This window comes from Styela clava, chromosome 12, assembly GCF_964204865.1.
Source record: "Styela clava chromosome 12, kaStyClav1.hap1.2, whole genome shotgun sequence".
NCBI lineage: Eukaryota > Metazoa > Chordata > Ascidiacea > Stolidobranchia > Styelidae > Styela > Styela clava.
The window spans coordinates 6,650,921-6,677,524 of record NC_135261.1 but is presented as its reverse complement, the minus strand read 5'-3'; the positions used below and the strand labels follow the sequence as shown (position 1 = coordinate 6,677,524).

At 34.4% G+C, this 26,604-nt stretch overlaps 1 protein-coding gene across 1 annotated transcript; it reads right to left on the bottom strand.

Moving 5' to 3' along the window:
- Positions 1–1,382: 1,382 nt before the first annotated feature.
- On the bottom strand, positions 1,383–26,264 carry LOC144430442 (uncharacterized). The gene is made up of 5 exons (XM_078118379.1): positions 26,124–26,264; positions 2,713–2,798; positions 2,326–2,505; positions 1,742–1,952; positions 1,383–1,424 (listed from the first exon to the last, which is right to left on the bottom strand). The coding sequence occupies exons 1-5, from the start codon at positions 26,262–26,264 to the stop codon at positions 1,383–1,385; spliced, it is 660 nt and encodes a 219-aa protein (XP_077974505.1).
- Between the last annotated feature and the right edge of the window lie 340 nt (positions 26,265–26,604).

The following is a 26,604-nucleotide window of genomic DNA, read 5'->3' as shown; positions in this document are numbered from 1 at the left end:
AATATAAAGGGATATTAGGCCATTTTCAGGCCAACCGCTCTAACCATTAGAATTGGGTCTCTCAAACTTGTCTTGGTTTTCTGGGGCAAACTGTACTACCTCAGATTTTATCTAGTGACAACGACGGCTACAATATTTAAAATGAATCGCTTGTAAATTTGCCGCAAATATTAATTTTATGTTGTTCGCGGGCCACATTAGGCCCAAGACATTTGATTATTATTTAAACCGATGTTTTGATTTAAATATTTAGGTTTGTCGTTTGAAGTCTCTAGTCATCTGAGGTTTCGTCTCCCACACTGTTTCTTGTATAAGTTTTCAGATTCTTCACATCGCGGGAAGGTTCTTTCCTAAATGAAGCGCTCCCGGACACCGATAACATGCCGTTCAGGTTGTATTCATTTAGCACCGACACAACTTGCAGACTCGAGGCTTTGTTTTCCTCAAGCAAGTACTTTTTCTCCCATATCGAGTGGAAATTTTGTTCGAATTGATCGGCTTTCCTTTTGAACTCATGTTAACAAACGCGGCTTACACATCACTGCAGATTGATCGGTTACAAAATTTCGGCAATTGTGAAGTAGACTACAGAAGGGTAATATCGCGACATTAATTGATATTTACTAAATTTTCTGACATATAGACACCAATTTTAGCGTTACTGTTCACGCTGATTACAAAAAGAAAATGCGGCAGGGAGTATAATGCTAGGCTGATATTTAGTTTTCTATTCAGGCTATTGATATGTTGTTAACGAGTATTGCCGAAGGAAGAGAGCAATTTGTGGAAGTTTAAAGTCTTTCAAGGGTACCGAAATCGAAAAACTAACTTTCAAACCATTCTAGGCTGACAAGGCACAGAGCAAGGCACTTTTGTTCACTGACTGTCTCATCTAGCCCTATCACAAATTTTCCGGCTATTTTCATGACAAAACATTGTTACCTATTTCAGCAAATGTGACGCGGGCCACAAAAATGAGGGCGACATGTGGCACGCAGGCCTAGGTTTAAACCACCCGTATTACACCATTAGCTAAATTCGTAGACTTATTAAATTAACATCTGCAAGTCGGGTGAGCCCAAAACACAACTGCCTACTTGTGTGACTGGTAACAGCCATTGTTGAACCACTATTCAGATTACCCATTTTCTTACGAAAGATGCTATTACAAAATAAAAACACATTGATTTTTGCTAAGATTTTTATTAACCAAGATAATAGATGCTTCAATTTCAAGAGTAAAATTTTCACTAGACATGCAAAAATAGTTATGATGAATTTTTATTGTTTAACATGTAGTTTACAAAAACTTTCATTAATAATTTTACTGAACGAAAATGTAATAACTTTCTTTATTCATTCTGTGTTTATTATTTTCCTGTTCACCCTTCAAATTTCTTTCGACAATCACATTTGCACGGAGTCTGTGAATAAAATATAGAAATATAATATCAATGATTGTCATAAAGACATTTTATTCAACGTATTTTTGCTTTACCAATGTAAGATATTACCACCGATGTCTTCTCATTTATTTTTTGAAACAAGTTTATTTTATGTATTATTATAACGCTCCTTATAAACATCCTCTGTGGCATAGCCATTTATTTTCTATTTCTAACATAAAGTCGAAATGTATTACATTTTTTCATAACAAACTATACCAATCTAGATGAATTTGTTTGCATCTTATTAGTTCTTAAAACTTGATATCACTTAGATTTATATCAGAAAGACTAACCTTTACTGTAACATTTCCTTTGTACAGTTTCCCATTTTCTTCATAGATTGTAAATATGTCATGTATGCTCCAAACTGTCTGGCATTCACAGTTGCTCATAGTAGCTGGGTACATTTTTTTCATTTTATCTGGTTGATTTGATCTAACTGGATATAAATCTGTACGCGGCAATTCCATAGCCTGCATTGCGGGGCAACTCTGCTTCGATAGCCTTTAAATAAATTTTTAATTCGTCAAAGAAACGCAGCATACTTACTAAATTAATTAATTTTATTTTCATAATAAGGGTATATAATTGCTGTTACTCCAAGAGAGAAACGTTGGACTAATTTCATAAGTCGATCAAACATAAGGTTTTATTACTATTTTTATGGTCGTATTGACTTCAGAATTCCTATTTTTGTTTGGAGAGATATCTGCTAGCAGTCTTGTAAGTACCTGTTTTATGTCCGAGATAAGTGGTTGGTGTTTTGCTTTGCAAACCGCATTATCCTTTGAGAGTATACAAAGTGAAATTTGATGTTCTAGTAACAGAACAAATTACAAGATTTTAATATGAAAATTCTATTATATTCTTAACTTACTTGCATTCAACGCCGGAATGATAAAAGGGTTTGAATAGTTTTACCATTCTCTTGCATTTTGTTGAACCGTAGTGAGATGGCTGAGTGCACTTTTGTTCTTGGCAATCGGAGCGGCTGGGATATTTCTCATTAAGGTTACTTCCGCTCACGTCACACGAGTCCTTTGGCCCAGAGAAATATCTTAAAAAAAGAATTGATTGCAGAATGCTAGCTATGACTGGGTTATCAGTTAGCGACATTTTACAGGATAAATTATGATAGTATGCAACATTTCTATCGCACTTTTTTAGCTTTTAGTTTAAGTAACTATAGATGCAATACGCCTGCGAATAAAAACAAATGCAATATTTCCACAAACATTTAAGCAAAGTTAATACTTCCAAATACCTGAACCGATCACACGTCGGATACATGTCGAGAGAAAAATCTTTTTCTTTCGGGAAATCAAACATTCTTGCCTCTTGCAATGTTACCTGTTATAGATTTTGTACAATAAGCAAAAATATTAAGAAAATGAATTAGGAGAATAAATATAAAATCCAATATTGTTTTATATATTTATAACTACAAACCTGAGCATCAAATTTTGCAAAGAAATCCTTCACATTGAGTTCAGTGTGGCCAAATGTGCCCAGTACTTCAACAAAAAGTGAGAAACAGAGTATGAATCTCATGTTTCCTATCAGTGATAGTTAATGTTGCTTAAAAGATACTTATTTGCGAGTACTTTCACTTTTTTCTGCCTAATTTTATTTTTGAAGACTAATTTTGCTAGGATGTCCAGGCATTATTCATTAGTTTCTGATTAGACTTTAATAATATTTACTTATTAAGATGATTTCATCAGCTTTGTACTACAAGCTCTTGTTTGAAAATATCTTAATGTCTGAAAAAATATCTGAACCTCTTTAATATTGTACTACAATGCAAGGACTTTTCAATGTATTGAATAAATTGCTACTATATTCATTTTTTATAGCTTTAGTTTTATTTAATGACTTCTCTCATTTTTTCCAAACTATAAATTTTGACACCTGCAAATTTTCCACAAAACTTTACCACTGACAAGAGATGACTTAAGTGAATACTTTTTTTAAAATGTTGGTGCTAAATTCAATTGGATGAAAATAACTTGACGCTCTTTGTGTAAAATATAATTTTTTCTCCTCGTTACGCGGTCTGATTCTACTGCTTCGAGCTATTCTAAAAATGGCATAAATTTACGTCATGCGCAAAGAAATCGTGATTGAAATCTCGCATAATGGGCCTGTCAGCTATGACTAAATTATCTTGGTATTAATTTATAAATCTTTTATCCAATCACAAACAGTGAAATAATTCATCCAGAATATTCTGTAAAATTTTCAACCACATAAGTTTATTATTTGTCCGTTTATGAGAATGTAAAATGGTAGATCAGATGACGTCTTAAATACACTGAAACAAGTACACACTGAACATATTTTCATGAACAAGACTAAGAAACGTTACCGTAATAGATAAGTTTTTTTTTTCTCGGAAATATATATTCTTTCCTGGCAAAAAGTATCATTATATTATTGGCCGAAAGCTCGATGTTCATTCACCAAACTGTTGAAATGAATGTATTTATATGTACTACTAGTAGTTTAGCCTACTAGACGGCAATTTTATACATTGGTCAACAAATATGAAATTTATTTATGAAGGTTGGATTCGACATAGTTTGATGTACAGATGAGATTTCGAGTTAAAACAATTTGTGATGCAAATGAATATTAAAGATATTTCAGCCATTTCCATCAAACTAAATTGCTAAATTTATACGCAAATCATTGCCCTAAGAACGATCTGAGGTTATTCCAGTTCAAAACGGGAATGTGGTTATAATAGAAACGGCACGGGAACATCAACGATAAATAGTACTCAAAAAAATGCGCTATTTTATACAGCTTCGTCTAGAGATTGGGCTTATGTAAACAGTCATACCACAAGGAGTTAAAATATGCTTGATTAAAAAGGGTTTACAAGGCCTGGCTATGCATATACATTTCATACCCGTGTGTTCGGACTATTATCAAAATGGCGACCAGTATCATGCTATGAGCACTATGGCAAGTATTATATATCTCATTACAACATAGAAAAAAAGTGTAACATTTTCAGCCTAAGACGGTCTAGTAAGCCTAACCATTTATTTTTTTAATAGTCATTACCGGATTATAAATCTTGTCATCGGCGTATCAAACAATTTTACTAATCCCCAGTCATTTTTACAAATAAATACCGATTTACAAATCTATCATTTGATATATATTTCTCCTGTGTATTTCGATGCAAAAAATATGACGCTTTTACTGACAATTGTCATTAAATTTGCAATTATAGTTGTACTGTCGTATTCCATTGCTACGCGATTAAGCTTTTTTTGCCGACTTCTAATTCTCTCTTTTCGATCAGTTCAATCTTCCGTGTGTATTTTTTAGCCGATAAATGCCACTCTTCTGAAGTAGCCACAGAAAGTTTTTTTTTATAGGCCATTGTGGGATGTTGATGGAATGCCTGTTGACGACGCTGGTCAGCTTCAGATAAAATTGAATTGCTATCATTTCTTATATCAAAGAGCATTTTTAGTCTTAATCAATGCCGAACAACATTTATTTTTTATTTTTTGGTTATTCCTATTTGGTAAAATGTTACTCACGCATTTTCTGAATGCTTTTCATTACCATTTCTGATTGTATTTACCCGTCAGCCCATTTTAATGCATAAAAAAATAAACTTGACTATGACTATGTAGACACTCCTGAATTTGAATATTTTATAAATCCATAAACTTCATCCAATATTAGGAAAGGCTTGTGGTTATAGCAAGAATAAAAAAACGAAATTGAAATAGATTAAATGGCTTGTTGTACAACATCTAACTTTTTGTCTAGATGTCAATTCTCTAAAAAATCACGTGACCAGCTTACATATACTCCTATAATATCCTGCACGTACAATGGGACAACACACGGAAACATGCTTCATAAATTTCTCTCGGCCTTGAGCTTTGTTTTCAAATGAAAATAACTAATGCCCATTTTTAAGTCATATTCATTGGAATATTGTGTGTCTAACATGAAATATCACAATGTTGCATTTACAAAGTGTATGATATATCACTAGTACGAGCATGATATATCATGCTGCAATAGTTGAATACCAATAAATGGATTGGATCAGACAAAATTTTATGGTAGTTATTTGGTCCTGATGTTTATGTTGAAAATGACAGAACTGTTTCTATTTAGTATTGTGTTTAGGAGATGCTTGTCACGGAGGATTATATAATGATATTAGACCACGTCGTGATAATGATAAAATGCAATCTAGTTGGGCATGGGATTTTTAAATAGAATCGAGCTTCGATGACCGCTTGAAACAATTTTGATGTGAGTAATGTACACTAAACAAAATCAACCATTTCCATGTGAACAGTTTTGCAAATAAAAATCTAGATTTTGATCAATAATATTAATGACCGAGACATAATAGGAGATCTCATTTATTACTGCTTAGTGCTGTTTATGAAATTGTGCTTAGAAAATATACTTTTAAGTCAATACCGAGATAAATTAAAAACCTCGTCAATTACGATAAAGTTCCTTAGTTCTGTTTATAAAAATGTGTTTAGCGTTTAATTGTTTTGTGTATGAAAGACGTTAAACTGATCGCATTAACCCACAATCTCATAAACAGATCTTTAATAAACGTATGTACCTTCAAACTATATTATAATGCATATGACCTTAACTGACAGCAACACAGTTCTCATTAACACTGAAAATCAGGTAATCTGCAAGATTTACTAACTACAAGAGAAAACGAGCTCGTGATATGAATAATTTAGTTCTGTTTATGTTTTTGTGTATTGAAGAAGTTAAACTGATTCACCATTCCCCCAATGGCACAAACAGATCTTTAAAATGAATAATAAAAAACGCCACCGATGCAACACAGCAACAGGACAAAAATTGATGAAATTTACATATCTATTCACCATGACTACTCTGTCCCGGAGTTTAGGAAAGAAACTTAAATCTTATAAATTATTTTCTTGAAAACCCAACTGAATAACCTTTGAATATGTGAAACTACTTTTTGACGCCATGGACATTTCCCCACCACTTGCAAAAAATTCTTATTTTCAATTTGTGTTTATAGCATGTGGTTTATAGTAAAAGGCCAACTTTAAATGTAAACGTTTATTCGTATTTGAAGCCTTCTATTGTATATATTGTTGTTTAATTACATGTAAAACATACTTTAACGATTTTTTTACTGTTAAAATTTTCATGCTTTCTTTGTGAATTTAATTTTGGCAATGTGATGTGTATTGATAAACAAAAATTTTAAAACAATAGTTGTAATAGTTCATATTTCAATTTGTTATAAAAGTTTGGAGGATATAAAATCAATGCATTCAATCTTTCACAAAAATTCTTAGTTATCAAAGTTACCACTTCATAATTTATCGCCATTATCAAAATTGAACTCTGTATGTTTGTCGCACATTGCACGATTTTCTCGATAAAATACGAAATAATCTCGTCATAGCTGACAGGCCCAACAACATTTCAGTCATAGTTTTTTTGCGCATCGACGTACATGGATATCATTTTTTAGAATAGCTCGGAGCACTAGAATGAGACAGCATGAGCAGGAGAAAAAATATTATTATTTGTTCCACGACGAGCATCAAATTTTTTCCATCAAATTGTATTTAGCACTGACATTTAAAAAAAAATTATTCACTTATGTCATCTCTTGTGAGTGATAAAGTTTTGTGAAAACTCGCAGCTGATAAAATTTATAGTTTGGGAAATATGAGAAAAGCTATTAAATAAATCTAAAGCTATAAAAATGAATATAGTAGCAATATATTCAATACATTGAAAAGTCCTTGTATTGTAGTACAATATCAAAGAAGTAATGATGGTTTAAATATTTTGTTCAGAAATTCAGATATTTTGAAATAAGAGCTTGTATTAAAAATCTGTTGAAATCAACCCATTAGGTGTAATATCATAGAAGTCTGATCAGGAACTATTGAATAATGCTTGAACATGCTAGCGAAATTATTCGTCAGAAATAAAACAAAAATCGGGTGCTTCAGAAGTATGTTCACCAAGATGGCGCACAACCTGAACATAATATGTGAACCAGGTTAGGGTTATCAGGATGTGCGCCAACTTGGTGCACATACTTTTCTGCTAAGCCAAAAATTGTGTAGTTAAAAGTGGAGGTACTGACAAATATATATCTTATAAGCAGCTTTAACTAAGAAGCATGAAGTTCATACTTTGTTTTTCTCTTTTTGTTTTTGTACTGGGCACACCTCATCACAATGAACTCAATGTGGAGGATTTCTTTGCAAAATTCGATGCTCAGGTTTGTAGTTATTTAATATTTTTTTCTTATAATCTATTTTCCTAATATTTTTGTGTCTTGTACAATATTTTAACAGGTAACATTGCAAGAGGCAAGGAAGTTCGATTTCCCGAAAGAGAAAGGTTTTGCTCTCGGCATATATCCGATATGTGATCGGTTCAGGTACTTATTATATTATAAATATTAACTTTGCCCAAATGTTTGCGGAAATATTGCATTTGTTGATATTTGCAGGCGTATTTCATCTATACTTACTTGAATAAAAGCTAAAAATATGCGGTAGAACTTTTGCACACTACCATAATTTATCCAATAAAAAGGCGATGTAAAACTGATAACTCAGATAGCTTGCATTCTGTAATCAATTCTTTAAAGATATTTTTCTGGGCCGGAGGACTCGTGTGACATTAGCGGAAGTAACCTCAATGAGAAATATCCGCGCTTCTCCGGTTGCCAAGAACAATATTGTACACAGCCATCTCACTACGGTTCTACAAAATGCAAGAGAATCGTCAAATTATTCAAACCATTTTATCATTCCGGCGTTGAATGCAAGTAAGTAACGAAGATAATGGGATTTTCATAATAAATTCTTGTAATTTAATCTGTTACTAGAACTACAAATTTCACTATGTCATCTCAAAGAGTAATGAGGCCTGCAAACCAGGGTTTTTCGGCAGGTATATCTTGAAACAAAAGTATGGATTCAATACAATTGAAGTCAATACAAGTCAATACAACCATAAGAATAATAATTCAACCCTATGTGTTTTCGGCTTATGACAATAGTCCAATGTTTTTCTCATGCTTGAAGTAACAACAATTATATAGCAATAATTATATGAAAAAAAAAGAAAATAATCTAGTAAATTTGCTGCGTTTCTTTGATGAATGAAATAATTGTTTAAAGGCTATCGAAGCAGAGTTGCCCCGCAATGCAGGCTATGGAATTGCCACGTACAGATTTATATCCATTTCTATCGTATCAGCCAGATAAAATGAAAATGTACCCAACTTTTATGAGCAATTGTAAATGTCAGACAATTTGGAGCATACATGACATATTTACAATTTATGAAGAAAATGGGAAACTGTACAAAGGAAATGTTACAGTAAAGGTTTGTATCTTTAAATATAAATTGATATCAAGTTTTAAGAACTAATAAGATGCAAACAAATTCATATAGATTGGTATAGTTTGTTAGGACGTAAATGTAATAAATTTCGACACTATGTTATGAAGAGAAAATAAACTGCTATGCCAAAGAGGATATTTATACGAGCATTATAATAATACATAAAATAAACTTGATCCTAAAAATAAATGAGAAGACATCGGTGATAATATCTTACATTCGGTAAACGAAAATACTTCGAATACAATGTCTTGATGATAATCATCAAATTTTTGTTTCTATGTTTTATTCACAGACTCCATGTAAATGTGATTGTCGAAAGAAGGTTGAAGGGTGGATTGGGAAAAAATAGGCACAGAATAAATAAAGAAAGTTATTACATTTTCTTTCAGTAATATTATTAATGAAAGTTTGTGTAAACTACATATTGAACAATAAAAATCCATCATACCTATTTCTGCATGTTTAGTAAAAATTTGACTGTGGAAATTAAAGCTTCTATCATTTTGGTTAATAAAAACTTAGCAAAGAATTCAATGTGTTCTTATCTTGTAATAGCATCTTTCATAAGAAAATAGGTAATCTGATTAGTGGTTCAACAATGGCCGTTACCAGTTACACAATTAGGCAGTCGTGTTTTGTGCTCACCTGACTTACGCAAATGTTAAATTGATAGGTCTACGAATTTAGCTAATGGTGTAGATCAGAGTGGTCCAAACTCAGGCCTGCGGGCCACATGTGGCCCGATGCTTCATAATCTGTGGCCCGCGTCACATTCGGAGAGTAATCAAAAAATCGCATTTCGTGTTGTTTCGTCATAAAATTATTCAGAAAAATCTTTTGACACATTGTTATCACTAATGTCACTGAATTAAATAATGGCTAGCTGGGGAAACTAGCAAAGTTGAAAGATGTGTTTGGCAGTCTACATTGTTATCTGGCTTTCTAACTTCTTCTCATAGAAAACTAAAAATCGAGTGCGGATTCTATTAGCCTAGAATGGCTATGCCTGATAACTATGTGTTTGCACAATAAAGGTGTTTGTTTTGTATTGCACTGTTTACCTATTATTGGCACTATTGGGGCCCGCGAACAATGCAAAAATAATTTTGTGGCCCGCGGAGCCGACAACCTTGGACCACCCTGGTGTAGATATTGCAAAATAAATTTTCCAAGTCATAACAGCATATTTACTTGAGGTATTGACTCACAAACTATGCATGATAATACTTTGCCTGCATATATATCCCATTATTGGACTAAAAATTTAGACAAATATCATCATCATCCTCTTCCAGATGAATAGTCTGCGATCCTGAACTTTTGTGTTAATTATGTGTTTGACGCAATCGCCGACCCGATTTAAATCATCCCTTTGAGTTTAAATATCTTGATTTCTACGAAAGCAATTGCAATGACCGAGGTGTCATTTATTTTTAACTACATTTACTCCAAATAACGTATTTTATATTCAATTATATTTAAATCGATCCTTCGCTCTGGCTCAATAACGACACCGCGTGTCATTTCACTAATTTATTAATAACTCGCTATGCGACATAACTTGTCCAATATCAACATGCTTCTGTTCCGAGATATGATAAATGCACATGCAAAATTTGGAGCAGATTCAATCTCGCTTTCGAAAGATATCGCGTAACATACGAAAGTGCCTAACAGACAAACAAACAAACAGATACCTATCAACATACTTACCGATCGAGATCGACAAGTAATGAACCGTGATTCTGAGCAATTATATAGGGCCGATCGGAAACATCGAAGCAGTTCTTTCACATGGGAGTCATTCAGAACGGATCAATGCTTTGTTTTCACGTGTTTTAGGATAGAAAACACAGAGTCGCAGACGTATGTTGACGCAAACATTGATAACATCTCGTTTGATATTAGGGTATTTTCTATTGGCGTGTTTTTCCATAACTCAATAGCACTTCCCTCAAAGCGCAATTAAGTTGGTCGTCTTCATAAAAATAGCGTAGATCAGTGATTCCCAAAGTGGGCGATATCGCCACTCGCCAGAGGTCGGCAACCTATGGTCCGCGGAGTAAAATAATCCAGCTCGCGACGCTTCACTGAGTTATTGAGACACAACAGCGTTTTGACGATAATTCAATTTTGTAATCTACGCTCCAGAAATAGATTATGTTATTTACGTAAAGAATTTATCGTGCGACACGTTTAGACTAAGTTCTAATATAATTTAAAAATTTAGTGAACAGTTAACGAGCCTACAATTTAATTATAATCAGACACATGGCAACACACAGAAAAGTTGATGCTGAGTGCAGGGGTTCAATAGCGCAGAAATGATTCAAATGAGGCTCTCTGAGATGCAATGCATTGAGGAAATAAAATTCATGTTATATTCGAGAGATGCATCACTGCTTGACTTTTATAAAAATGTATCTTCTAAAAGAAAATCGCTATCAAAATTTGACAAACCATGCAAAAAAAATCACCTTGATGTTTGGAAGTAAAAATGCGTGCGAACAGATACATCCCGTTTACTAATGATACAAACACTATGAACTAAGATTTGTCTTCTTGTTTACTTGGTTTGTAATATATTCGTTTCTGACTTTTTTGTAGTGCTGGTGGGCGATAAAGTTGTATTAAATACTGTAGGGAAGCAATTGTACAAACAAGTTTGAACTGCCGTAGATCATCTTCAAAACCACTGCCGTAGATAATCTTCAACTCAGTTGCAGCTTTATCTGATACAGAAGAAAATCTCAAACAACCAGTCTCAGAATTAAATAAATCGCCGACGACGTAATCTGTGAGGTTTTATCTGCACTTTAATTACTTCATTCAAATGCGCGTTTGTCGCCCGATTTCGTTTTCGATATGATTACGACAGCCACTATAGTTAGGATTACCATACGTCCCGGTTTTGCCGGAACTGTGCCGGTGGTAGACCTAAATGCCCGGTTTTGCAGTATGGCAGTCATAAATAATTTTTCTATTCAATACTATTACAAAATTGTATTATTTTTAACGGAGTCAGCAGATTCACCACTGATTTGCTTCTCACTTCACTAGTTCTGATAATTGTGTCGTAGTTATGGTATGAAGGATGAACTCTGCGTTAATTCAACCACCAACTGTACTGTCGTTAAATCATCAAAATGTCGAAAACAAACTGCAAGTTTCCTAATGAATTAAACGATTTCCATTATTTGAAGCAAAGACCAATAGAGGATATTTTAATAGGATTTACAGCTAAATTTGATGCCTTTAGTCTTCCCACAATGGTATAGAAACGTTTAAGCTATTACTAAGCCTCTGGAATCGAACCAAAGTTGGCTTGTCCAATCCACACTGTCCCGTTTTTTTTTGCTTCGGATATATGATAAGCCTAATTATAGCGTAATGAACGGGTCTCTCAACAAAGAATCTGATTATGACGTAATAAAGTAAAATTGCATAGTAAAGTGAATAAAGGCGCTCATGATTCTTTGTCGTAAAAGAAGAATGTACGATAAATCACAATATGTTTAATCCAAACATGATAAATCGTAGTTTGTAAGGTATTTTTTCTTTAAAATAACCAAGGCGAAAAGAGCCGCACGAAACCGGAGCAAGAGCCGCATTCGGCTCGCGAGCCTCGGGGTTGGCCACCCCCGACCTATACCATAATGAGTTTGACCATAAACGAGTTTGACATTTTAAACATAAACACCAGGACGAAGAAACGAATCATTTCTTTATTTTCCCACTGTCCACGAATTCAATATTTGATTATTTTACCTATAAGGCGAACAGTGTTACATAGTATACGATAAAACGCGTCATTTTCGGAACCGAATATTTATACATTGATAACTATAATTAATGTAATGGCCCAACAATCCTGCGGGTGTTTTTTCAACTAGCCTAAACAGTATTACAAAAATGATGCCTATATGCCAAAAATTTAGTAATTACCCTCACATTTGGTAATCAATCAATCTTCAGTTATTTATAAGTTATTTTGTAAACTTGAGTTTTACAAGGAAGCTGACGAATTCAAACAGATTTTTAACTGGATATAGGAAGGAAAATACCACAATGCTTGCTTGATATATCGGCAAGTTATGTCGGTGACAGAAGAATAAAATTTAAAACGATATTTTAGAATCTCGTGAACAATGAGCATTTTCCAAGGTTGAGAGATTTTAATCTGATAATCTTATCTATGTTTGAAAGCACTTACATTTGCACTCCCACTTTACAACTTTCCGTTCTGAAAAGTTTGAAATCTTGAACTAAATGAATAAATATAGAAAATCTTTTTAGTGCGTTTTTTTGTGGTTTTTGCATGTTTTAGCTTGATAAATGACAAATATTGATCAATGTGTATGCACAATAAAAGTGTTTGTTTTGTATTTCACTGTCTACCTATTACTCGTACTATTGTGGCCCAAGAACAATGCAAAAATAACACCTCTAATCTGCGAAGTACGGTGGAGGACGCGCAATCCCATGCTACAATACGTTATGAATATATGACTAAAAGAGAGAAAAATAACCTAATCGCACACTGCCCCGCATTTTGGTTAAAAGTCAAACTTTTCGACTTTATGAATATTTAGTTTGAACAATTTATAAACTATAAAACAATAAAACAATATGCTAAATAAACCATTTTTACTTACATATTCCCAAAAGTTAAAATGTAACTAATCCTCAACAATAAAAAAACGAAAAAACTAATAATTGTTTTATAAAATATGCTCAATTGTAATTTCAAAATTTGAAACAGTCATAACCACCCTATCTTAGGCTAAATATATTGCCTAGACCAGGGATGGCGAACCTTTTTCAATGAATGGGTCACAAAATTATGGGAACCACAGAACAGAAGAGTGTGGGTGAAAGATATTCAGTCAATGTTAGTACCTATAAAAAAAAAACTTGCTGCTGCATCCTACCTTTCAAATATTATAAGCTTCGGTTGTTGTTGTGTAGTTTTGGGATTTATTTATGTAGCACTTCCATCAGGGAATACTAGACACTTTATGGCACTCATGATTTTATAAAATTCGTGTACGAAAACACGCATATGAATTATCCAAAAACGTTTAGGATGATGCGGCAAATTATTTTACGGTTTCAAAGAGTTTGGAGGGAATTCCACTCTGATAGAGATATATTTTTCGATCGGCTTTTACATTAATGCACTTCCACAGTGTCCCATTGTTTTGTCAGATTTATAGGTCTTCATTTTAAATCTAAAACGTTGTGTTTTAGATTACAACGGCATTGCAGGCAAGAAACTAATAAAATGCAAAGTAGCATCTATTTCTCGTATACCCCACAAAGTAGTCTGCAGTGCCTTATGGTTCTTGGCACGTGCAAATGGGAACGCTGTAACAAGTTGCAAGAAATAGACAGATCAATTGTATTGTTTTGTCATAAACGATGTCACAGCCAATAGCTGCATAACAGTATACAGGGGTGCAGAGTCTAAAGATGTACCGATGTATCGGTATCGGAAACATCGGCCAATTTTTCGGTATTGGTAGTGTATCGGTCTCGGCTGAATAAAGACCGATATTTCCGATATGTTTACCTTTTTGATATGATTCAGAATGTTCTAAAAGATAAGTTGGAATACTGATGTTTAAATTATTTTTTGCTTAGGGGAATGGTGAACTATGAGCCACACACGTCCCAACCCCCGCGAGTAGAAACGGGAATGGGATTCTGACCTGTTCTTAGTCATTTATCAGCCAAACGCTCAACTAATTTGCTGCCAAATTTTTATATTGACGTTTTTAATAGGAATTATGAATAAATATATCAATCGAATATTAGTGGATTTTCTAATCTGTAAGTATGTCGTTATATTGAAATAAAATCTTGCGCACGTAACTTAATGTATCAATTTGGCTAAATAGGCTAAACATTCATTTATTTCACCACCCTGTTAGCGAAACGTATAAGCAGGGACGACCATACCCATCGACTATTTCGAATACATTCTAAAAATATTTTCGATACTGAAATTCCGAATACATCGTAAAATCCCCCACATAAATACTATTCACTTTTCTAAAATTCAGGGATATAGAAATTAGGCTTTGATAATGATTATATTGTAAAGCAGTCATAGGGCATCTTCGACGTGACATAGATATTTCTAGCCAGCGCTGATTGAAATCCTTTCATGTCGACTGTAATTTATTGTCGCAACGCACGATTACGATAAAACATAAAACAAAATATATGTGAAATGTTTTTAAGTAAAACGTGGACGGCAGCGCTACGATGTGTGGGCGATATTCGATATTCTTATAATACGATATTCGAAGGTCGCGTTATTAATATTAAATTCGAATTGGACATCCCTGCTTATGAGTTTTCTAATTGCACACCGAGATTACTAGCTCCATTACACAATGCATCTAAATTAATTACCGCATCTGAATCCCAAACATCAATTTCTTATGATGTATTTTATCCCTTTTTCAATCTGAAATAATGTGTAGTATGAATAATGCTGAACGACTAGTGTTTTTTACCCGACTGCCTTGCACACTTGAGGTAATATTTACATAGTATCGGAATATTGGTATCGGAATATCGGCAATATCGGCCGTTTTGCAATATCGGCGTATCGGTATCGGCATTTTTAGTTGGTATCGGATCGGTATCGGTATTGAAGACAAAAGTGGTATCGGTACATCTCTAATTCGTTCCAGGGCATTTTCTCTTAGGATCCTTTGCTCCCGTGGTATTCGTACCAGGGCATTTTCCCTTAGGATACTTTGCTCCCGTGGTGTTCGTACCAGGGCATTTTCCCTTAGGATACTTTGCTCCCGTGGTATTCGTACCAGGGCATTTTCCTTTAGGATCCTTTGCTCCCGTGGTATTCGTACCGGGGCATTTTGGTACGAATACGGCGCTCCAGAAGTATTCGTACCAATGTGGGGATTGAGTTGCTTGCAATTTATTTCTATCATCCAGCTTATTAACACGGAAGAATGAGTAAAATGGAAAAAGTTCACTTATATAGTGTTTGGGCTTCATCAGGGAGCCTCTGGGATCATTTTCAGATTCCTTCGATTTCCAAAATGTTAACGTCAGGAGATTTGTCATTTCCTCATTTCCCTTTCACAGATGATTATAATCTTTGTATGATTACTCGTTTGAATCTTCATAAATAGAGGGGTTATTATAGATTATTACATCGAATTATTATATAAACCTTAGTGCCCCCTGTAAGAGAATAATTGGAGTTAGCGGGTCAGCCGGAATAAGACTCACTTAACTGACTCATCAAAAGGATTTCGGTAGGTAAATATCAGAACAGCTCTATAAATGTCAGATGGTCGGTCGAATTATTCTAGTTCTGTTTGACAATATTGTGTTCTATGTATTTTTGTGTACTATGTATGTACTATGTATTACGTTCCCCCAAATATTCAAATTGATTCAAATTAAGAAAGAAAAAATTCATGTTGAAATAAAATGAAATAGTCAGTAACTCAGGATACTCACGGATACAAAATAAAACTCACGTGTATGCGATAAAAAATGGCGTCGTTTGATTTGATAATTCAAACGCTCGAATACATCGAATGTAGTTGCTGCGTCTTCTTCTGCTTCAGCATGAAGCTGTGAAACAAAATATATTCTTCGTTCTCACCACGCAGTGTCAAACAAATAGAAAATAGTTATGATTTGAAGGAAAATAAAATAGAATAGTCATGTACTATTAGTTTATAAAATTTGAAGGTATTGTGTTTGGGCTGAAAGAAATACATATCACCATATGCACAAATCAGGTAAGCGATGCTCAAATATATGGACACGAAAGCAAAAACGATGTAGTTTATCGTACTGTCCCTATCGTGCGTTGCCCGTATCCAATAACCTCCGACTTCCGCCTAGCACGAGTTCGCAAATTAAAACAGAAAACAGCCGTCACGTTTGACGGATTAAAAACTGTGTTACCACGAATAAAAAACGAAATAACGAAATTTTGATGGGATACTAGATCCCACAGGATTCATAGAAAATGTAAGAATAAATAGGGGTAATGAATAGCTTTCTAGCAAAAAATACAAATCTTCAACCACCGAAAATTTCAAAATCATTTGGTACAGTGGTTTGGAGAAAAGCAATTTTTCCCCAACAACAAGCCAAAAATATTAACAACAAAAACAACAATATTATAAAAAACGATTCATATGTCCACCTCTTGTCCAACAACATGTTTTCCACAGCAGGTTCAGTATAAGCCATTTGCAATTAAACATACAAATTTTTAAAAAAATTAGTTTTGATTTTGACGCGTTTTCGCCAAAATAATATAGCTTATTGATATTTCCTCGTGTATATATATATATACACAAAACATTTTTACTATAGCATACGTCAAAATTTTGTTGTGTGTTTAGTTGGGTGCAAAAAATATCAGGTTGCGTATAAAATATTTTAGTTATATCGCACTGCTTGTCTTGCTGTTCGGTATATGGGCGCTTTCTTTGAGGAAATTCCACTTAAAAACAGCATATGCACATTCTTTATTGACAAAGCGAATAGTTTTCTGGTTTAGTCTATAATACGAGAATAAAATTATCTACCTTTATTGTCAGTCGCCTAATTTCTTCTGTTACTTCAAAACATTCTGAAAAGGCTGATGGAATCATGTTAAGCGAGGCCTTTATTTTTAAACTGACTGATATACTCACTGAATAGTTTGTAGATGGTAAAAAATTTCAAAGGTCGAATTCGTATTTATTTAGCAACGGATTTTATCACCTTATGTACACATTTCCTCCTGAATACAGTAATCCAGCTTATTAGGCTACTCATTGAAAATTGATCATTCATCAAACAATTTCAGAGAAATGAGTGTAATGAGGATATTGGTGATATCGGTGTTAAAGCTTGTCTATTCAAGTATTTATATTTAATCGTTTAAATCGGGGTTATCCAACCTTTATGGCCGAAGGGCCACATGTAGTTTACGAATAATTGAGCGGGCTACTTGACATGGTAGTTATGTTCTGATTTTCACTACACCGACTACAGATTAATGAATAAAAACAAACAAAACCTTCACGCCAAAATTATGAGAACAATGAAAATACAAAGATACAGTAAAGTCAGAACTTTTTATTGCATATAGATATTCCAATGTAAACGAGGAACGAGGAATAATTTCTATATTAGAGGTTTAAAAGTGGCTCAGATTTGTGAAATACATCGGACTCCGAGTAATATGAAGGCAATCCCCGATTAGCTGATGGTTTTGACAACATACATTATCTTCGTTCTGTGGAATTTTTTGACCTAAACAGCAATGAATGGGTATTGGTGAATGCAGAAATGATGTCACCAAGGATAAAATTTCGGGCGTGTGTGTTTGATGACATAATATATGCCATGGGAGGGAATAACCGAGGGTAAGTTTGGTAACGATGTAAAATATATTATAAAATATTTAATTGAAAACAATTTTTTTTAAATATGATAATCTCTCAAGAATCTTAGGAAAAAAATATGTTATACATACAGTATTAATTTTACATTACAGTAACAGCATTGTTGAGCAAGCTAATATACAAGACATCAGTGGAGAAGCAGATGTAGAGGACGAAAATGCGGAGGTGTGGAAACTTACAGACTGGATTCGAGAAATGAGTAAATGGAATTACATGGCTACGTTGTTATTGAATGTACCAACTGAAGAGATGCAAGTCGACTAAGCTATGACTATTGCATAGCTGCAATCCTATTGTAAAGAAATATTAATGATATATAAAATGATCTATCATGAATGATTTTTATTGAAATTGTTGTCCTCTTAATCAACTGTTATGCAATACAAATTATTGTACTATTGTAGTATTGCCACACATTTGTTAGTTGTAATATATTGATGTCTTTAGTAAAGAAAAAATACGCAATGTCCTTATATACATATATTGTATTATACCACATATATCTTATCTACGAATATATACATATATATATACAGAATAAAAAATTAGTATAAATACAATGAATGTTATCAATACATTTTAGGAATTGATTTTTTTCCAAATTGCAAACAACGAAATCTTGAATATTACACTGTTTGTATCATGCCTACCGTGTTCGTGCGCCATAGCTATAAACTTATATATATATATGGTGACGTATATAGGTTGATATTGACGCCCTTATCCATCCGGGTGTTCACCTCGCTATGCACATAGACGGTGTCATGAATAGGTTGATATTGACGCTATTGCCCGTGCGGGTGTATCCCGGTACGCTATATTCCACTTGTGTAATTGTAGAAATTTTCTCGCGAGTAAGATCGCTAACATGAGATTGCGATAATAAAACTGCATGTGTGTGCAAATACATTTCCCGTGTTAATTGTGTATGTGTCAAAGCAAAAATATCAATTTATTTTTTTACAGGCACCCTATTTAATTAGACCATTTAATGAGTCATAAAAAATATGACAATTCTATTTAAAATGTAATCAATTGTATTAGGACAAATTAAACTTGTAGTGTCAACAAACACCTTGTGACAGCAAACAGCACGAGGCAAGTCAGTATTTCGAGTAGAATCGATGTTCTCACACTAGTCTTTCATGCGTTTATTCGCCTCAACAAATTTTAATTTTTTTTTTTACAAATAATGATAAGGTTATGGCACGGGGCAAACATGACTGTGCAACGCCCTACTATGATATAATATAAACTGAGGACGGTCAGAGATTGTTTCAGCAAAGATTTGAATAAATAAATAAATAAACAAAACGATACATTAATTATATCATCAAATATTGGGTGACATATAAAGCTCGAAGAAAATTTGATAAAAATAACAGTAGCCTAGCGATCTCTTCCATCTTCCGATATTGAAATCTATTGCTTCATTGTTTGCCAGGAAAGCAATTGTTCCGCAACAATATTGATCCCAACGCGAACAACAGCAACATTTCAGCAAAACTAGAGGTCCACGCGTAAACAGTTCTAATGCATCACATTAACATTGATAACTGGTAGAGGAAGTGATCAACCCCGCGCGCAAGGTTAGCAATACAACATCCGTATTTTATCATATACTCATCCAGAAATTTTTGAATTCTATATACGAATCTATATACAATGGTGAATAAATTGTTCCCGAACCTTTAAAAGTACAAAGACGAGGACACAAGCTAACGGGAAAACAAAACTAAAATAATAATCCAGAAGAAGAATTTTAATTATTTTAAAATATTCTGAATAACCACCATTTTCACCAACTCGAGTCTTACTTCAAATATTTAAAAATAATAATATCATACAGTTAGCATTTTTATTTCACATATATTGTTTCAGAATAATCTTAATTCTTACTAATGATCCAGACCGCTATTTCTCTAAAGCTGTCTGGTGCTATGGAAAAACACCCCAGTAAAAATTAGTTACATTTTCCAAGTGCAGGGTGTCCAAAAAGTTTCGCCCGATTTCATAGCATTAACAAGAGAGCTATTCTCAAATATATGGGCACAGAGCGCGCAAATAAAAGTAATACCCTTCAAGCAAAAATTACAATCTTTTACCACTGAAAATTTCAAACAAATTGGTCCAATAATAAAAGTGAAAGGCAATTTTTTTGATAACGTTAGGAAGAAAAATACCAACAATAACAAGAACAACAACATAATATAAAAACGATCCATAGGTTCATACCGTGTCCGATTATGATTTTGCGACATAGAAACAAGACGAAAAGCGAAGTTTCTTGTGGTGTATTCTCGACGCCGCTCCAAGGTAAACCCAAGTTTCTCTGACTGACGACCTTGCATTGATGCAACAGTATGAAACTTGTAATATTATCACTGGTTGTCATTGACTCTTTCTATGGAATATTACACTAGCGCTATGATGCCATCCGTTTAATGCCGTGATACAAGACACAAGACAAGTTCTGATTTTTTTCTCGCCAATTCAGTAATGTCTGAGATACAAAGTAGAGAAAGATTTTGATATTATAACTTATAATACAAACCAAACTTATGCAAAGTAATTAAAACGATCCACATACACATGTGAAAACTTAGTATAGAATTGAATTGTAATCCTACTCTCAGATAATTGAAGGGTTAATACTATAAGTAGTGGCGTAGCTATACGTAAAATGGCGTAAATGGCAAAGTTTTAAAATGCGACCCTTCGATTGCTGACTCACTATTTTTACCCATTGTTGTTAAATCGAGATACTTGTACGTTACTATTTGGGTAAAAATACGAGTTTCAATTATCTCCAATTTGAGATTTTCTATTGAAATATTTCTTTTGTTAGACGAGACCCAAATCCTACGTTGTGACTTAATTGGTTTGCACACCTTGTATGTCTCATAAACCAAACAAATAGGAACATGTGATAAAAAGTCAATAAGTTTCCTGATATTGATTCAAACTTTTTTTTTATTAATGAGTCTGAATATAAATCTCCCTAATGCAAAGATTGAATCACGCAGGCCGTCCTGTGCATAGCTAGGATGCAAATGCTTTGCACCACATTGCGCCACAGTTATTGCTTGAAAAGTATTATACAGTTGTCAATACCAGGTTTACCTCACAAAAAGGTTGCGCACATGAAATCAATATATATCTACTGGAAATAACACTTTTGAAAATCTCGAAGTCCATTATTTTTATCATATATCAAATAGCCTAATTTTTTATTGAATGCGAATTATACTAATATAAACAAGAGAGCAATGCGAGGATATTCTGACACAGATTACTCGGTTTGCGCACGGTACACACTCGGTCAGCACCGAGATTGATGCAACACACTGTTTGCGGCTTCAACCAATTTTATTTAGCTGTGAAGATTCGCATACAAATGATCCGTTAGTTGCAAATAAAACTTTTTTCCAAATACGACATAAACCCCACAGCGACGGCGATAAATTGGGAAATGATCTGTATGAAAACTTGGTGTTCAATAAAAGTTATAATATAGCATTGTTGTTTGGAATTTGTGCCATCACTAATTTACGTGATGGCACGTTAAAGGAGATATCGCAAACGACACAATTCTGCAGTAGAATAACGTCCGCTTATCGACCTTTAATATTGTACTTCATGTATCTATTCCTTACAGTATTGATTGCTTTTCTTTCACTAGATTATATATAGCAATACGAAGTGGCATCACCAAAACGAAGAATGGCACGATTGGACCAAGAATCAATACAGTAGCGTACGCTTTACTCAATTAAAATATTTTAACAAGTTTTAAGATCAGGATGTGCAACATTTTTGTCGGTGAGCCACGAAGAAACTTAGGATTCGATGTAAATCGTATAATTCAAGTGTTGTGAATGGAAAAAAATTGGAACGAAGCGGTGAATGAAGTTGATAATTCATCTGAAGATTGTGCAAATTCCGCTCCGAATCCTAAAAGTAATGATTCTTTCAACTGTGTTGAAGACCAACCCACTACTCCCGAGGATTCACAGGCGGTATGTTACTATCATAGGCGTTACTGTTACTGCCACTATTCTCCACGGAAATTTCATAGAAAATTTAGATATTTGGGCTAAAAGTTTTATCAAAGAACTTTTGTATGTGGAATACTACATCTTAACTGATTGGTCGTATTTACATGAACGGTTTCATGTTTGTGAATATTTATAGCAAGGGTGTGCGGCCCGCCGGTCGAATGTGGCCCACAAGGAAAGCTTGTGCGGCCCGCGGAGAAGTGTCAATTTTGAAGGGTTTGCGGCGCGCGAGTTTTTAGTTCAGCTTGATCTGATACGTAGAGTAATTTCAACCCCTTTGCGTTGAAAAGCCAATACCTGAGTCATGTTTATTATCCATGCCAAAGAAGTTCAATGCCCTGACAGCTAGCTTGTACAAAGCAAACAACGCTTGTCATGAGTGCAACCACTAGAAAGCCTATGTTGCGACCCGTGGTTTCACTCAGTTATTTTGTATTTGGCTCTCCTGTATTGAAGGTTGCACACCCCTAATTTAGTATGCAGTTGTTATTTCTGGTAAGCTCCATCAATTTTTTAAATTTTAAAACTGTTTGTACTATGGTGTGAATTGACAGCACTAGATAGAATTCTGCGAAGATCGCGATTACAAAACCCATTCACGGGTCGGCAACCTTCAGCATTGGAAGAGACATTTGGCATTCTTTTCGTCAAACTCAACTCTACTCGGAGCCGCAACATCTACTCTAATGTCACTGACTCGGAATAGTTGAAAAACCACTTATGATGCAATATTCTAGGCCCTACTAGGAAGAAGCGCATTGTGTTATATGCACATGGATAGTATAGTATTACTATGTCCTAAAAAACTAAACTATTCAAAAATATATTTAACGATTTATCAAAGCTGACTATGTAACGACAATCAAGGTTGGCTAACAATATATTTTTTTCAAGTTTCTTCAGTCTATCGTAAGATATTCATTTTTAGAGACGGAAAATGTGCTACGACACATTGAATTGTATGCTCTGGTCTCTTGCTCATTTAACAAGCAAATACAGTTGATTTTTTTATGAATGAAGCCATACGATAATCTGCCAGTGGTTACACAAGCCACCGTATTAAGGAATCTCACTATACTTTAACTTCCAACATGTCATATACGTAATGTCAAGACCGTCCTACTACTCTCGTTGTTAACAACTTTCATTTCCCTGGCGTATTGCCCAGTTAGCAATGTGTGAAAAAGATTCAACAAAACGCTTATAATATGTCAAAAATCCTAAAAATGATATCGATTCAGTAACATTATTTGGTACAGGCCAATTTTAACAAAGCAGCAATAATTTTCTTGGTATCTGATGAAATACCATCACTACTAACAACATGACCAAGAAATTCTACCTTACGACACAAAAACTTCGATTTACAGAAATTGAGCTTTAATTTCGCGGCACGAATCTGCTCGAAAACACGGCAACTTCTATCCTTCAATTCAGTCAAATTTGAAGCATACACACAGTTGTACAAACATACAACCAGGTCATCTAAGTAGCAAACACAAATTTTATTTTCCAATTCTTTCAACATGAGTCTCATTAGTTAACAAAATCAGCAGGGGCAGAAGTCAAACCGAATTAAAGTACATTAAATAGGTACTGCAGAGTAGATGTAACAAAACTTGTCTTGTATTTATCTTTCTCTGCTATGGGAATTTGATAATATCCAGATGTAAAATCTAGACAACAAAAATACTTAGCAACACCAAGGGCATCTAAAACATCATCAATTCTAGGTAGGGGTGTATTGTGCTTTACTGTAATGTCGTTCAAAAATCTATACTCACAACAAATTCTCAAAGACCCATTTCTCTTTCTTACCGTCACAATAGGGCATAAAAATGAACTTCCACATTCTTGGATTATACCAATATCGAGCAATTCTCGTATTGTCTTTTTATTTCCCCTAAAGGCATGCGGCTCACGCCTTGGAGGTAAACAAATAGGCTCCATGATTGTTAGAATTTCATGCTTGCATGAATTGATTCCATCCAGATCCCATGGGCTACAAGACATGATATCTAAATTCTGTTAAAAAAAAGTATATCATTCCTCCTTCTCCTCAGGAGTTAATATCACATCAACAAATAGTACTTTCGAACGAAAATCTAAAAACTTTTCTTTCAAACTACTAATCTCAGGTGGATTATTTTTCGTGTTTTAGGTCACGTTAATATTACAACAAGGGTGACCTGTATTGTTATCAAAATGAATCCAGTCATTGGGTGAAGCATTAAAAACCTCACCCAAACCTACTATAAGTGTAAATTCACCAAGTAATTGATTTATATTTACTTTCAATTAGAACGGTCTGGGTTCATAATAGAAACCGGTACTTGGGTATCAATAGAATAAGACACAAAATTTGAAACAAGAGCCGACTCCTTTTGCTGCAAAGGAAGTCTATATTTAAAGTAACCAAAAATAGGGGTCGGTACAAAACCACTTGACTTATCAGAAGATACAGATTGAAAATCAGTCTCTTTACTTATCGATTTTAATCGGTAAGTATGTTGCTAGGTATTTGTCTGTCTGTCTGTCTGTCTGTCTGTCTGTCTGTCTGTCTGTCTGTCTGTCTGTCTGTCTGTCTGTCTGTCTGTCTGTCTGTCTGTCTGTCTGTCTGTCTGTCTGTCTGTCTGTCTGTCTGTCTGTCTGTCTGTCTGTCTGTCTGTCTGTCTGTCTGTCTGTCTGTCTGTATGTATGTATGTATGTATGTATGTCTGTTAGATGCACGCGATATCTCACTAAAGCAAGATTGAATCTACTCCAGATTTTGCATGTGCATTCATCATATTTCGGATCAGAAGCCTATTGATTTTGGGCAAATTATGTCGTATAATTAGCGAGTTATTATTTAATGGAGTAAGAGCGCTGTTTTGGGGGGTCCCCTAACTTTCGATCGATAAGTTTTCGGTCTCTGACCAATATTCTCGGTTATAATATTGATGCTTATATCTGTGTCATTGTAATCATCACCCATCAGACTTCCCATTAGGAATTGGTCGAATCGGCTTATCAATTGACGACACTTTGTAAGTGCGTTCTGGATTTGGGGTAGGTTCACATATAAAATAAACGCAGCTCTGCCTAATCTTAATAATACAGTCATTGTAATCAATAATGCAGGAATATTTATCAAGAAAAACCGTTTCTTAACAATATCTTATCGACATTACCCCAAATGTCTTCTGCTACAAAAACATGTGATAGTCGTTTGGGCTTCCAATACGAATATGTATTTTAGTTCTACCTGAAATATTAATAGGTTCACCTCAATAATATTCAAATATCTGATTAACGAATTCTATGTCATTACTTTTGCTAGCTTTATCAGCAGAGAGAATGAAATGAAATGGGCACCAGCACAACTGTCTATAATAGTGTTTGCATGCAAACTATCTCCGATCAAAATGTCGGTATAAGCAGGTGTACAAATTTTTCCTCATTCGGTAGAAACATTGGAAAGGGTGTTAGAGACTTTTTTAGCATATTCTTCATATGCTTTAGTTGTCAAGGGTTTTTAAGTTTCCTTTACAGGCCGTTCATTTGATTCGATAACTATATTCGAATCTATTACTGGCGTTGGGGACTGGCGTCGTTCACCAACCCATCCGTGTTTAACACAGAGTTAACATCGGATTTGGACTGTCTATCTTCTACCAGTTCAATATTACGATATTTACGTAAAACTTTCTGCAGAGCAAAACATATCTCGTCAGTATGGTTGGACTTACCACATTAACTACAACCACCAAAATAACGGGGTTCTTGTACGCCAAAGAAAGTACCTCGGCCACGTCCTCGGCTACATGAGCAACGACCACCATGTAGATCATTTTGTTTTCTGCGATAGTTTTGGCGGCTGGAATCGCCATTACGACTACCTCTACATCTTGACTTTGAGTCTATGTTATTAGTTTGGGAGTTTTGTTGTCTCTTTAGATCCACATAACCAGGTGTATCTTCATCGGTCTCAGCTGCTCGATCCGTTAAACATTTAACATACAATATGGGCCGAACCATTTTTAGAAACTTTTGAGCCCTATAGGGTTTCTAATTCCATTTATTATTGCTGACATAATAAACGCTCTGTAGCTGGTGATTATCAATAGGCCAAGTAAGCCAGAGGTTGAGATCTCGGACAAAAGCATTGTAACTCTTGCCTACATGCTGTAAGCAATCTCTAAATTTCTGGTCGGGGTTACTTTCCCGAGC